The sequence below is a fragment of the Elgaria multicarinata genome, chromosome 3, assembly GCF_023053635.1.
Source record: "Elgaria multicarinata webbii isolate HBS135686 ecotype San Diego chromosome 3, rElgMul1.1.pri, whole genome shotgun sequence".
Taxonomy (NCBI): domain Eukaryota; kingdom Metazoa; phylum Chordata; class Lepidosauria; order Squamata; family Anguidae; genus Elgaria; species Elgaria multicarinata.
In genome coordinates this window covers 53,266,772-53,282,380 of record NC_086173.1, presented here as the reverse complement: position 1 = coordinate 53,282,380, position 15,609 = coordinate 53,266,772, and the positions used below count along the sequence as shown (strand labels likewise).

The window sequence follows — 15,609 nt, the reverse complement described above, 5'->3', positions numbered from 1 at the left end:
ATTTAAATTAAATGTAGATGGGAGACCAGGAAAACCCATTTCACACATAGATAAACTCAGGCAGCAGTTAAATAGGAGTCAATGACTGCAAGTGAAAGAGTTTGGGTTATATAATCACATGTTTAAAGGGAAAAATGTGCCCCATCAAACAGGAGGAATTTGCCATGAATATGTATTAACTTGCACCATGAAAAGCAAAGAAATTGTTTTTTAAAACCACATGTTCACAATATAATTGAGATGAATTATATAGCAAAACAAAATGGATTCTAGGCCCAAACACACCCACACACGAATTTCTCAATCTGAAAATCACATACACAGCCCAAATAGATTTTTACACAACATGGCAGCACAGACTGAAATGCATTCCCTATTCAGTCACAACCCCATGAAAATATTTTTACATGAATCTATTGGGCTCTGATGGGAATGGGTTTTGTTAAAACAAAAGTGTTTGTGCTGAGGGAAAATATCCCCTACTCACCCAGAAATGAACAAAAGAGATCAGCAACCACCAGCAGCAAGAAACATGATAAAAAATAGCAATAAGAATAGTGATATTCTTGAAGCTGCCTGCACTCGCCCCACCCCTGCTCAGACTGAGCTGGCCAGATAGGCAAAAGTTAAACAGCGAACTTTAGTAGAACTATTATACACTGGGCAAAACAGGCTGATACCAAAAAGCAACATGCAAAAAAACCTCCAAAAAACCAATGTGCTGAATATTAAAAAAAAAACCAAAAAGCTTTTTGCAACCAGCACAGAAATATTCCAACAACTAAATTCAATTCACAAAAAGGCAAAAGTGGGATAAATAAAATGTTCCTTAGTGCAGAAGATTTGAATATTGTATTGAGCATTTTCCTGACAAACAATTTTAGGAAGTGTTTTTATAAGGGAAAGCAATAATATAAATGGAATGCTAGATTGTTAGCAGGCTGTCTTAAGGGAATGAAATGACATCAGTAACTTAAAGAAAAGAAGGAGAATCTTTTAAAACATACTTAATTTAAACGGGGTGCAGTTGGCGGCCGTGGGGAAAGCAGAGGCAGCAACCTGGGCCCTGGCTAGTTGCGCCTTATCCCATCTTTGTTCCTTCCTCCGCTCGCTTGCTATTTTCTCTTCAGTTGGATCTTGCTCCCGCAGGAAAAGAAGCAAGCAAAAAAGGCATCGGCAGTGTCTGCTCACTGAGGCTGCTTAGCCTGACCTGCCTGGCACGTGCTCGCTCTCCTCTTCACTCTTGCGCAGTCGCTCCTTCCTAACCTTCCAGCCTGCCCCACCTCTTTCCAAAACAACAAGCTGCTTCTTCCAGATAATTAATCACCATGACAGCGAGGCCTCAAAGTCTCCACCCAAACAGCCCTGGAACTGGCTCTGGAACTGGATCAAATCCTCATCCCCACTACCACTGCCTTCTTGGCCATCCCAGAATGCAGGCAATTATAACAGGAGTCCAAAAACTGGGGTGGCAAGCTCCTTGTTTGGGGGTGGGGGTTGCCCGCCCCTTCCTGAGCTGCCACTGTGTGTCTACACTGTTTGTCTACTTGGCAGACTGTTAATTATTTATTCAGGTTGTAGTGTACTCTGTTTCAGATGGGTGGTTAATAGTATGCTTTTTAAAAAATAAAGAAAGAAAATAAATCTCGCAACCTTCAGTTAAAGAAGAAACAAACGTTTAGGAACACTAAAATGCACCATAGCGCTGTGAGTGGTTTGAGTAAGGAAGATGATTGTGTTTGGGAAGAATCAAAGGGGAATAAGGTGATAAATGTTTTAGATTGCGGGGCTGTCTATACGCACTCAAAGCCCTGCTGTGGCTGTAAATTGGCGCTGCGTCAGCCATATGAAGCAGCCAGGTCTTTTCCGTATAGCTGTGTTGTAAAAAAAAAAAAAAGTCAGGGACTTACTCTGACCTTTTTGGTGGGAGCAACGTCACCCCGGCTCTTCCGCCATCTGACCTTGCTCCATGGCTGATTCACATGGCAGTCCTGGTGGCAGACTACTGGCAATTGATCACCAGAAGCCAGGAAGATGGCAGAGGGTGGCTCCAGGACCCAGATGACTGACGGCAACCCCATGTTCCTCTTTGATGTGAGGATTATCCAATGCCACCCTGCAGGGGAGAAACTGCAGGGTTTAGGAAGAACATGGCGCCAACTCGATGCCGTGAAACAGCCTCTGAGAAACAATGAAAAGAATGTCTGGGGAAAGGTGAACAGAAACCTGTATGTTTAACCTCGGGTGGGGGAAGATTTAGGAAAAGATATCCACATTTTTGTTTGAAAGGTTTGAGAGTGAATGATGGCTTTTCTTTTTCAGTGAACAATGTTGGCCAAGAGCCCTTGCGTATAGTCCTGATCCATCTTAATCAACAAAAGAATTTGCCACCAGTATCCCACACAGTGAGAGCTGTCTTTCTCCAAGGGTGCTCTTGGTGGTTTTAAACTCTTCAGACTACTGTAAACGAGCAATTTATTGCAGGTTCGTGATTGGCCACTCACAGAAGTTTTCATGTCCATTACATGACATTGTCAACAACTAGGAAGACTCGCACAGTATCCCCTAGAAATCCCACTATTAATGTGGTATTATCTGGGGCGAAAGCAGGATCTTCAGTCACAAGATGACACAGTCTCAATGGAAGTGAAGGGAGGGGAAATATTCAATTCAAAGCATGTGGTCACCTCTCTTCGCCCATGTAATATAGTTTATAACAATTGCGCAAAAGAACCAGGAAGCACAAAGCCCCGGTAAAGCAATACAATTTCCCCTTAATGTAGAGACGCCCTTAGAATGATAGGTCTTCCTGCCCTGGGCCTCCTTCTCTATTCCTGAAAATTCCACACTTGTCCTTATCCTCATTCAAAATTCTTTCATTCCACGATCAAGTTGCATCATGCCAGAGGTGCCTAGAAAATAACAAGCTCATTTTGCAATAGTACTCAGCCTGTATGTTTATAAGCAAGTAACCCAAGCCATACCCACAACCAGAGAAGGCCACAAGAAGCTCAAAGGGGCTACCATCCATTTAACCTGGTTGAAATAAACTTCTTCACCACAAATAGCCATCCGTTAAACGTGAACATGAAAGCAGGCACCATTTACTTACCTTAGTCATGGGGAAATATCCATAGCCTTTTAGCACAGGTGTGGAGGAAAGTTAATAGGGCGCATAGCTTGCAATAACATCAAGGTAAGTATCGCAAGCCGTGGGCTTGCAGCTTCGCATCTTTAATGTTGGCACAACACTTTTTTAAAATTAATATCTTTATTAAGGGGGGGAAACACACACACATATGAGAGATTGGGGGGAAAACAGCCTCAGTTCTTCCAGCAAGATGGCGATGGCACGTACATTTAATCGCCTAACAACAGTTAAGCACTCCCCCAGAACTGGGAAATTAGTGTGAATACATTTCGTGGAAATGCTCTTCGCTCCACTCGTCACATACCCCGACTTCCCTCCCTGGCGATTCCTTAAGTGTCTTTACTATGTTTGGGACTTGGCTGTGCTCTCTTAGAAGTCTACAGCTGTCCTACGCACACAACATGTGTGATACTAATTTCCCACTTGAGAGTGCATTCATTTTATTTATTCAGAGAATTTCTACCTCTCAGGTTAGCTCTCAGGACAGCTGAATGTGATGCGGAGAAGCCAAATCGAAGGATTGATCATTCCTTTGAGATTAACCAGTGGCGTATAGAGGACTCTGCTTGCTCTAGAAAAATGACAGCTCATTTACTGTAAAAGAGAACCCTGCACGTTTCCGTTTGCTGTTACAATGGTCAGAGTGTGATAAAAGAGTGTGGTTTCCTCTTAAGCATGTGAGACTGATGGGAACGGTATGCTCTTAAGGGCAGGTTTCTGACTTCAGGGTTCAGCCGCTGTCTGAAGCATATGCACACGCTGGTGGTGATGTCTTCCTCCACTCAGCCGAAACTTTCCAGCATGGAGAGTGACAATAAGACTCCAGTGGGGGAAATCCCAGGGGAAGACAGCAGAAAAGTAGGTAGTTTTTCTATTGTAGGATGCTGTTTAATTGTAACTAATAACTACCGTTTTTCTTTTCCCTTCCTTTTCATGGTCTGCTTCAACATGCTAAGATATTAAAGCCTTTTGGGGTGTTTTATATATCATCCAGCTATTGAATTGCTTCATGTTTTTCCTCTGTAGAGCTTAGAACAGCATTTTAGCTGTGCAACCACCCTGTGGAGTAGGGTACTCCGAGAGGCTGTGACTGGCAATAGGCTACTCAGTGAGGTTCATTGTTTAGTGAGGATTTGAACCTGGATTTCCCTCATCAGGCCCAGTATTCTAGCTACTATACTACAGTGGTCCTGATCCTGACTTTGACAGCAGAATTGAGATCTACCCTTGACATCTTTTGGTGGGGGTGAGGTCCTGTCCCAATCCTATAAAAGTATGAAGTAACATGCAAATCTGGAAAACCATCACTATGTTCACACTAGGCAAATTATGGAGGAATATCTAATGGCTCTTACACTCCTTGATTTTCTTTATTTTCAAGTCCTGCCTTAACATTCAATGTCACTTGAGAGACTTTTGCACATGCAACATTAATCCTTGACTCTAGGATTTCTGTAAATAGAGCAATCAGTGTGGGTGGCTTGAGGCTATAGTCTTAAGAAGTGACAAAGCACTGGAGAGCCTACAACATTCTGGTGATGTGTTTCATTTGGAGCTAGGATAGCCCAAGAAGGCATAGGTGATGGATGGAAATGTCTCATCTTTCTTTCCCCCACTAGAGGGAGGGAGGTGTATTTAGCAGAAAGTGTCTGTGCTCTAACTGGATCTGACAAGGGGGAAGAGACTGAGGGGGGGATCTACACTACTGCTTTTAAAGCGCTTTAAAAACATTTTGAAACCTGTATATGCAGTGTGTCCTGGGCCCCAACAGTTGTCAAAACTGTTATAAAGCACTTTAAAGCAGTAGTGTAGATCCCCCCTGACTTTGCTCTGTGCAGGAAATTCTATGGCACTATGGGTTCCTCATGACATCTGATGGTGAACGGAAACCTTTTCTAGTGCTAATGCTATGAACCCTCAACTCATGCTCAATGATATAGATTTTACATCACAGAAATGCAGTAAGTCTTCAGTGATCTCCTAAGGAAACTGAATCCTGAGTAAAAGTGGGAACCCCTGAAACTTCTCATCACTCAGAAGAGGAGCACATGCATGTAACAAAATGCCCACTACTGACGGTTGTGGGAGCCAGGGGTGTAGTAGAATTAGTTACCATCTGCCTGTTGTTTTCCCTTGCAAGCCTTTTCAAAAATTTGTCTGGATTATTCTTCCATATATTAACATAACAAGCAATGTTATCTGCAAGTGGTATTATCTGCACACTAGGTAAGTATTAGAGATGGATTGTCAAGGCAGTTCAACACCTGGAACATACAATGGATGCATCCCATCTTATTCATTTCCAAGATCCGCTTCTCAGACTTACTAGTGCATCGTTTTATTGGTGGTCATAAGTTTGTCCAACCTTATGCCATGTACACGGTAGCACTTAATGCTAATTTTCTGTAGCTGGCAATTCCTAAGACTAAGTACATCCTCCTGAGTCTTATTTTCCTACCAATGTTTGCCCAGTTAAGTTTGCTTTGCAAATAGTGGGAACAGCCTTGCCCAAAATGAAATGAGCTGTATTCTTAAACTTTCCAGGTCTTATGCAATGTACAGCACAATAGACCTATCAAAGGAAACCATTCCTGTTTTCAAGCTACCATTCCCCCATCTCCTGGTATCTGTTGCCCTGGATGTTTCAAAGTTAGTGGACTGCTCCCCACAGATTCTAACAGACTGCTTTGCAAACAAGCTTCCAAGTTTTTTTTGAAAAAAATATTATTAAAGAGAAGGGCTTCTATAAAAGAGCTGTCTCAGGCTGTGGCCATGCTCTCCTCAAGCCAGAAGCCATGGGTGTTGCCCTTAACTACTTCCTGGTTCCTTCCAGGAAGCACAACCCATTCAGACTGAATCCAGAAGGAAAGCATATATTCATGATAGGCTGGCAGAACCCTCACACAATATTGAATGGAGGCAATCCAGCAGGCCGAAAGTGACAGGTGGGGGTGGGGGGAGAAAAGAAACTGGCAGACATGAGCTGTTTCCATCTCAGAGATTTGGCAGTTGGCAGCAGTGATGAAGAAGCAGGTGAGTGAGCGACCTCCTTGTGGGTGCCCTCCTCCTGCTCCCTTCTTTCCTCACATGCAGGGAAATTGCTCACCTGCTCCCTTGCCACCACTGCCTCCTGCTAATAAAGCTTCCCTGAGATGGGAGCTGCCTGTCTTGGGCTGCAGGGTTGTTTGTTCCTAGCAGGCAGTGGAAGAGTTTGAGATGGCAGTAGTTTGCTCCTACCTTACAGTAGGAGCAGACTAGTATGGAAAGTGGCATTCCTTCATTTACACTAGGGTTGGACAATCAGTGCCCACTGAGATGCTTCGGCCTAGACTCTCACCATCCCTCACCATTGGCTATGCTGGCTAGGGCTGATGGAAGGCCAATACCTCTTGGCCACAATTACCCACCCCACACTCAAACTGTTACAGGAATAGCATACATTAAATTACTGCAGATCAATGACAAATATGTTTCTTATTTATTGTAGATGGACCTGCTCCATAAATTCTCTAGGAAAGAGGTAAGAATCTAACATTCATTCCCTAATAATGAACATAGGAACAACCATGCTAGGTAAGACCAAAGCTCCATCTAGTCCAGCATCCTGTGCCTCAGAAAGCCCACAAAGAGGAAGCAGGGCAATCCAACATCTGGTATTTAGAAGTATATTTCCTTTGAATCTGGAAGCTTCCTTTAGCCAGCATGGCTTATAGCATGTGCGGTGGCGCTGCATCGATTACATGACGCAGCAGCTACTGCGGATCCACCCCAGGGCTTTCTGGCAAAGCTGTGGAGAAAAAAAGTCAGGGACTTACCCCGATTTTTTTCTCCGGAGCAAGGCACGTACAGTGCTTTGCTCCGGAGTCGCAACCAAGGCATGGCTGGGCAGATGGCAATCCCTGATTGGTCTCTGTCGGCCTGGGCAGAGGGCCTGGGGTGGGCCCGGAAATGGCCACCGGAAAGCCTGCACTGCCACCCTTCATCTAGATTACTCGCTGTCACCCTGCACCAGTGATACAGTGGGGTTTGGTGGCAGAGCGGTGCTAACTTGGCGCCGTGAAGACAGCCCCCAGGAATTATGGATGTCCTGGACAGAAACTAGGACTACTCCACCCCACCCACCTCACAAGTGATCATCTCATAGTCCCTCTGTTCTGCTTCTCCCATCTCTGACTGAACCACACTTCTTTCCTGTCCTCCTCACAGTGGTTAAGTGAAGAGTTAGTTAAAAAGAGGTTGCCTAGCAACTGTAACCCGGCTTCCTCTTTCTCAAACCTGTCAAAAGAGCTGGCTTGGCTGGACTAGACCATGGCTTGAGCTGAAAATTGTGTCAGCAACGGTATCAGGGCAAGCCCAAGACATTTGCTGCCTGAGGTAAAAGGCAAGATGGAACCCCTTCCCCATTCCATGTATAGAAGCCAATTGGACCGACAATTGAATGTTACTTCAACACTGGTGATAGAGTAGCAGCTTCCATTGCACCTGAGGTAGTAGGCAAGTTTATGGTGCTGAGGAAAGGCTGCGTGGCAGGCACAGCTCTGTTTTTCAAGAATGAGGAAATGGTGGGGGCTCCGGAGGAACAGTCAAGGGGGCTGCTGCTGGTGTCCCTTGGTGTCTGCTTCCTGAGGCAGTTGCCTCACTTTGCCCTAATGGTAGGGCTGGCCCTGCTCTAGGCAGTTAGTTGATCGGTGCCTCTGCTGTGGTGCTGCCTGCTTTCACGTGCCACCCTAGATGATGGGGCCCGAAATCAAGATGACAGTCAGGTGTTGAGCATTCCCTTTGGATTTTTTAAGACTGATTGGGCTTCTCTCCTGCATTTTAATGGTTATATGTTTATCTGGAGAAAAATGCTAATAGCCGTACCAATGTCTTTGAGATGTACCTGCTTTCTGTTTGCTGTGGCACACTGTGAACTGATCCTTAGTATAATATGCAAGGATACTAATCCCCAAAATGTTGACTTGGTTCTGATCTGCTCCTAATGTACTGTTGCAGCTCACCCTGCTGTATGAAGAAGTCCTCTACACCATTCTACATCGCTTGGGCAAACCAGGACCCAACCATGTTGCTGATCCAGATGAGCTGTATGATTATGTGCAGAAGGTCAGGCTAAAGCGACAAATCTATCTGTCTCTATACAATCCAAAGTCTTGCCCCTTTATTTTGGGGTCGTGTTCTTTTCCTACCAACTTCAACTTCTTTCAGTCCCACTATGAGAAATGACTAATCTCTAATCTCTCCCCAAATGATATCTTCAGACAAGCAATTTTCTCTGCAATAGAAATATTATGAGCTTCCCCACGTCACTAAGTCAAGCAGCTGTAAGCAATGACAAAACTAGAAACCAGCAAAATGGGTGGAAGCTTTAATAATTCCTGGATTCATTCCCTTAACCTGCTTTTCCCCAGCCTAGTACTTGGCGATGTTTTGGACTACAACTCCCATCACCCCAAACAATAGGAAATGCTGGATGGGGCTGATGGGAATTGTTCAAAACATCTGGAGGGCACCAGTTTGGGAAAACTGCTCTAAGAGGATTTGGGATTTGAGAGAAGGAGTGTAACATCTAGTACCATGTTGCAGGCAGAAATGTTGTCTAGGGGGCTAAAGAAGGACATTTAGCTGAAAATGAGAGCTCTAGCAGACAAGCGTTTTATTGCATGCTCGTTTCTGGGCATTCATGGATTTTCACAGGTCCCTCTCATGTTGTTGTCTGCCTTCCAAACACCTCCTGCCCTTTCTAGCCTTCTTTACATGACAAAAAGACACCCCAGTAAGTCCAACTTATTCTTAAAGATGGAAGTTGTTGCTATCTCCTGCTGTGTGCAGGAGAAGTAGTGGGATCAAAATGACCCATTGAATGGGCCACATGCACATTGTTTCCTTCCTCTTTTGAAAGAGGAAGTAATGAGGGAGAAATGTGCAGGTGGAGAAGTGACGGTAAGCAAACACGATTTCCCGCCAAGTTTGATCAGGAGGTGAGTGGCTAGGCTTAGAATATTCTGCAGCAGTAAATTTCTGTACAACTTCCCCACAAAATTAACCAAGAGTAATTTTGTTCACGCCTTATTGTGTACCCTGTCTTAGTCCCTAAAGATAATACTTTTCTAGTCACTACTACATAGCAAAGGTGCTAGCCTTTCCTCAATGCTCCCTTTGTTTGTATGGTTACCACTGCTTTTCTACTCCCCCCTTTGATTTTATAATCTGATGTTGTGCATATCCATCCATTTTCTAAATCCATATTGGCACAACATCTGACTACTTTGCAATCTTGCAGAGGTCTTCTTGATCTCCGCTATTCTTCGCAATAAAAATGACATCTCAGCAATGTTGTCGAGGTCCACTGGGATTAATGGTTGTCTGGGCAGTGCATGGATGTTATTTGAAAGGTTGCCTCTAAACATGACCCAAATAACAGCCCCTATTCCCCAGAGCAGGAAAGACGTACATACATATATGGGAATATTCAAGCAGCTATCCTGAGATCTCAAGGGTCAATGCAAACTGAAGCCATAAGAACTGCAATATATTCCCTTATATTCTATTTTTAAACCATTTATCTGCAGAACCCCAAAATATTTATGAGGCCATGGGTGAGGAATCTTTTTACCATTCAGGACTGTGTTGCTTTGGGGCTAATCTGTTCAGAACCAGTGGGCAGGACCAGAACCAAAAGGAGGAGGAGGTACCCCTTCTCTCTAACCTGGTTTGCATGGTATGACAGTCCATGATATGACAGGCTTAATTTACTCGTAGGGACTGTCATATTTTGCCCATAGTTAACGTTTTTACATGGTGTCCACAGTCGCCCAATTTGCTGTGACTTGTTGTTTTGTGTGAACCCAGGTGGCAGAGGTTGTTTGAAGGTTAGACAACTTTCAAATAACCCATAGTTTGATTTAGGATTATTAGAGGGTTGTCTAGTGCTTAAATAACCCCTGATGCCTAGATTTGCATGGCGCAACAAGCCACAGCAAGCTTGGTGCCTGCAGACGTTGTGCAGAAATGGTGCCTGTGAGTGCTAAGATGACACGACAATGGAACCAATTACTTAGGGGGGTGGGTGGGCTCTCCCACACTAGAGGCATTCAAGATGCAGCTGGACAGCCATCTGTCAGGTATGCTTCAAAGTGGATTCCTGCAATGAGCAGGGTGTTGGACTCGATGGCGTTATAGGGCCCTTCCAATTCTACTATTCTATGATTAAGCCATGGCGGGCTGCTGTCATGATGAGCAAATTCTCTCTCTGCCACCCCATTCTCTCTTACCTCTTTCCCTCCCCACCCAGTGAACTGTCAGGGGAAGGACAGATTGCTCTTGCCAGAAGTCTAAGCAGATCACCTGCAGAGGACTTTGGAAATGAGGCCAAGGGTGTGGTCTTAAGATTGCAGGTTGCCCACCTCTAATCTTAAAGGGTATGTTTGTTATTGCCTCTCTTTCAGAGAGCTTGAGATGCTGGGACTCTGTGCAGTATTGAAATCAAGTTTTGTTCTAATTCTTTTTCTCCTAACACTTAAACCAGGCCTTCAATATGGAACCAGAAGAGCATCATATTATACTACAGCGAGTCAAAGAGCTAGAGGTAAAGCTAACTAAAAAGTAAATATGCTCTGTGTGCCCACACAAAGAGCTCCATCACACCTATTTTGTTTCCCTGGTTTGTTTCCGTGGTTTCCCCCTCCGTTTCCTTAGCGAGTCACGTGCTGGGCACTTTCACGTCTGTGCGTTATTGAACTCATGTATCTTTTCACCTATGTTGCTACTATGCCGGCAAAATCTTCCTCTTCGCCCCCTATGTTTTCCTCCCCCCTGCAGTTGTTGTTGTTTTTGCTCATTTCAAAGGGTGGGCAGATGAACAATAATTTTAACTAATTTCTTTGGAAAAGGTGGTCAGGTCCCCTCCTTTGCTCCAAGGTAAACAAAATGCTTACATCTGCATAATTTATAAAGATAAAGAGATGAAACTTCTTAAGGAGGGCTTTAGCCATGCCAAGTTTGAATCAGATCTGTTCATGCCTTGATTTTTAGGAATTTTATTATTATTCCCCCTCAAGCCATTCTCCTGATACTCCACCAATGCGAAAGTCAACCTGTTTGTATTTGTGGAGGATCTATTTTCCTTTACTTTGATAATGTGAAGCTGTGTATCTCCAGTTCATAAAATAGAGATCTGCTGGTTCCCTTACTTAAGTGTAAATCCCAGTGATTTCAAGTGCATTTACATCCAAGTCATACTAAAATCTGATGCATGCTTACCTTTGAGTAAACCCCATTGAACAGAGAGAGACTTACTTCTGATTTACTGTATAGTCTGCTTTTCTTGCTTCGTGTACCCCTGAAGGATCAAAGCGAATTTCATGAAAATCCAAATAATATGCTTCTCATTCCGTTTTCACGTAGATGGCCCCTTTGTCTGGTGCAGCAAAACAACACATTTAGTATGTCATAAGCTTTTGCGGACTGCAGTCCACTTCATCAGATGAATGAAATGTTGTCCTGAGTTTCTCACACAGATTTACATACACATATTTGTGGGTGGGGATTGTGAATTGTGAGTAAGAGGGAATAAGTTTCTATCTGCAGATCTTCTCAAGATAATAGCCTTTGGTAGCAAATCTATGAACACTTCCTTGGGAGTTGGCCTCCCACTGAACACCCAGAGGGCTTGCGAGAGATCTGTAATTGGACCTTGTGATGATTTTATTTTTAGTTAAAAGCAACCTTATTGTGGGAGGGGTGCATTGGATCTGGGCAGCAATATTGGTGAAGGGGAAGTTAGTTAACCCTCTCTACCACCACCACCCCGCTCATGTTACTTCCTGCTGCACTAATTCAGCTCTGGTCTCTAATGGCTGCTTTTACTTAAAAAAAAATAAAAAAGCTAGGAGATCAGATTGCAGATCTCTCCTGCAATGTTGTATGCTTTGGCTTTCACTGTGACTTAATATTGTAAATATGACCAGATTAGGCTGTTTAAACAAGCAGTTAACATTTTGAAAATTCTGTAATTTGTGACTATAGTGGATCTTTTAAAAAAAAAATTCTGGAACTGCTCGTGGCTTGTTACTTGTTTAATCATGGTTTGTTTGTTTTTTACTTTCAGAAGCCAATTTTTTGTCTTAAAGCAACTGTGAAGCAAGCCAGGGGGATTCTGGGTAAAGATGTCAGTGGTGAGTAGAAAGGTGTTTGCAACTCAAATGCAGAAACTTTTGGGCCTGATGATATAGCTAATTCTGCTCAAGATGGGCTCTGCTTATAAAATCCTTTAAAATTTGTCAGATTATGCAAACTGTTGCTATTTGGGACACATTGATGCAGCCTTCCGTAATATGACTATTGGACAGTAACTAAAACAAAACATGATGTACTCCAGATGCATTGGAGTGCAATGCCATTTCCCACAATTCTTTTCATGCACTTTAAGCACCAGAGATATATCGGCAGAGCCTGATGCAGCTGAAACACAGAGTCACCCAGTTTTCCCTCTAACCATCCTACCTCCTCTTTCCAAATAAGGGAGGGGGTTATATTGAAAGTGATCGGTACCTAGCACTGCAGTGGAGACCTTACTCATTATTGTGGGCAGCCTCCAGTCCTCTGAGCCAAGTGTCATGGCTGACACCTGACCTGCCTGTTGTTGTTGATGTTGTATTCCCAGCGTGTTTAAGGGCTCTTTGCAGGGTAGAATGAAGTCAAGACAATCCCCTGCTTAATGCTGGAGAACTGGAATGGGAGGGGAACTGAAGGCCAATCTGTTGGAGACCTGGGAGGAGAGAGCTTCCCTCCTTCTCCGGCATGTGCCTCTTTTCTTGGAGTAAGTGGACAGAAGCCAAGTTCTTTGTTCCCTGGGTTGCTTTATAACAGCGGTGGGCCTCCAGATGTTGTGGCCTACAACTTCCATCAGCCCTAGCAAGCATAGCCAATGCTGAGGGTTATTGGAAGTTGCGGCCCTCCAGATGTTTTGGCCTACAAGTTGCCCACCCATGTTTTAGAGCATTCCCTGCATGCAGCTGTTACAAAGTCCCATCCTGCTGGGGCCTTACCTTGTGAAGTGAATGCTACACATTTCAATAGCTGCTTCTTCTGTGCTTGCAGGATACAGCGACCCATACTGCCTCCTAGGGATAGAAACGAAAACGCAGGACTCTTCCACCAATGGCAGTTCCCATCAAGAGAACAAGAAGCGATCCAAGGCTGTGGTGAAGAATCTGATCCCTGAAGACCAGACCCATCGCACTCAAATCATCAGTCAGACGCTAAATCCCGTCTGGGATGAAACCTTTATCCTGTACGTCTCGTCTCCTTGGCATATTAATTTTGCTTCTGCCTTCCTTGAGAGATTGTGTCTTATTGAAGAAGCGATTCTCTAGTAATGTGGCTTTTTTACAGCATGGTTTTCGATGACAGCCATGTAAAGGAGACTCATCTACAGCTAGGTGGCAAATCCAGGAATAGGAGGATCTGATATTCTTTGGGTTGACGGTGACTGAGAGAGATGAGCATATATCTGTCTGCTTTATTAGGACAGCTCTAGAAATGAGGCCTACGCAAAGTCAGCTGGCTCTCATAATAAGGGAGGCTTGAGAGGGCACATTGGTTGAGCTGCAGCAGGGATATTGGGAAAGGTGCAAGCACAATCTCAGTTCAGCATACTGTCTGCTTGTGGGAACAGATTTTGAAGAGGCGTACGCAACAGAAAGCAATTAAGGGTGCAATCCTATGCCTGTTTAGACAGAAAAAAGTCCTACAACATCCAGTGTTCCCCATGCTGGCTGTGAAATGCTGGGAGTTATAGGACTTATTTTTCTGTAAACATTCATAGGATTGCAGTCTAAAACGTCTCTTTACAAGACAGGGAAACAAGACTTTGTCTAGTCCTGCTCTCTATGAATTTGTCTCAACCTGGTGGTGGTAGTGGCGGCGGCGGCGGCGGCAGCCTACCTTTATCAGCTGCTTTATCCTTTCTTTGCTTTTATGGCTATTATTATGAAGAAGCAACACTGCTGTCCTCACCGGAACACATGAGGAGGGAGTGGGATCACACCCACTGGCCATGCCCCCTGCAAGCCAATGCACATCCTAACCTCACCCACCCCCACACCATGGCTGCACATTTGGTGTCAGTGTGATAGATTCCCCTGATGAACATCTATATGTGACTCCTTCACACTGGCTTTGGGAACGTGGTGTACATGTTGGCATAGAGGGTGCATAGCCAGTGGGCACCATCCTGTTCCTCTTCATACTTATTGAGTGTACATGGGGGATTGTATGTACCCAACCCCTCTCTGTCAGCTGCATACAAGTTGCACCAGTAGTATTTTTCAATTGTGTCTTCCAGGGAGTTTAAAGATACAGAGAATGCCAGATTCCATCTGGACATGTGGTGAGTAGGACTGGATGTTGTTCCTGATAGAATTTGTATCCCTTGATATTTTGGGATTAAGCATTCAAAATTAAGCCAAAACACAGGCAGATTCCTATTGCAAACACAGTATAAATCACTGATGGGGAACCAGCACCCAGCCCATAGCCTGTGGATGGTCCCCAGTTCAACCCCCAACATCTCCAAGTAGGGCAGGAAAATCTCCTGCCTGAAACCCTGGAGAGCTGTTGCCAGTCAGTGTCAACCATACTGGCCTAGATGAACCTGTGGCTGGATTCCGTATAAAGCAGCTTCCTATGTTCCTAAATCTCACTTGGTATAAGGCAGCTTGCTGTAACCAACATATCATAGGTTCCTATGACCAACTCCACCCCGCCACCTGTTCACAGCAGGTAAGATTTTTTAAAAAAACTTCCATTAGTGCCGATGAAGCTTTTAAAAAGCCTGATTGCAGTGTAAGGCGGGATTTTATGAGGAGAGGCACTGTACCTTGGGAGGAAAGGTTTAACAGGTGTGCTGCAGCCCCTATTTCACTGCAATGAGGCTTGAGGGAAAGCCTCTAATTGGCTCCAAGATTTTTTTCATGCCTAATTGCTATGTGGAGTGGGAGCATCTCCTTATGTTTTTGTAAGAAAGTGGGGGGGATTTGTGTGTAGTGTGTGTATGGCGTATGCTGTGTGTGTGGAGGGTGCGTATGAGAGAATGCTCTGTGTGTGTGTGTGTGTGTGTGTGTGTGTGTGTGTGCATGAGGACGTGTGAAGGGGTGAGTGGAGAGGGTGTGTATGAGAGAGTGTGGGGCAGGATCTACACTACTGCTTATAACGGTTTATAATGGTTTTGACAACTGTTCAAGCCCAGGACACATTACATATACAGTTTTCAAAACGTTTTTAAAGTGTTGTATCCTGCTTAGTGTAGATCGGGCCTGGGATGCCTTTGCCCACTTTTTGCTTTAGCTCCACCCGCATGCCATGTAGCCACTGGAAGGTTTGTCATGAACGAATAAAAATAGTATATATCTTGCCAGCCCCATTTTTTTTTCTGAACCCAGGTTGTACCCATAGGTATA

At 44.3% G+C, this 15,609-nt stretch overlaps 1 protein-coding gene across 1 annotated transcript in view; it reads left to right on the top strand.

Moving 5' to 3' along the window:
- UNC13D (unc-13 homolog D) overlaps nt 1-15,609 on the top strand; it is a 63,189-nt gene that overhangs the window by 14,817 nt on the left and 32,763 nt on the right. The window contains exons 3-8 of the mRNA XM_063120317.1: nt 6,639-6,671; nt 8,147-8,254; nt 10,677-10,736; nt 12,258-12,324; nt 13,250-13,442; nt 14,496-14,540. Of these exons, the coding sequence (XP_062976387.1) occupies nt 6,639-6,671; nt 8,147-8,254; nt 10,677-10,736; nt 12,258-12,324; nt 13,250-13,442; nt 14,496-14,540 (506 nt within the window). The remainder of the gene's footprint in view (nt 1-6,638; nt 6,672-8,146; nt 8,255-10,676; nt 10,737-12,257; nt 12,325-13,249; nt 13,443-14,495; nt 14,541-15,609) is intronic.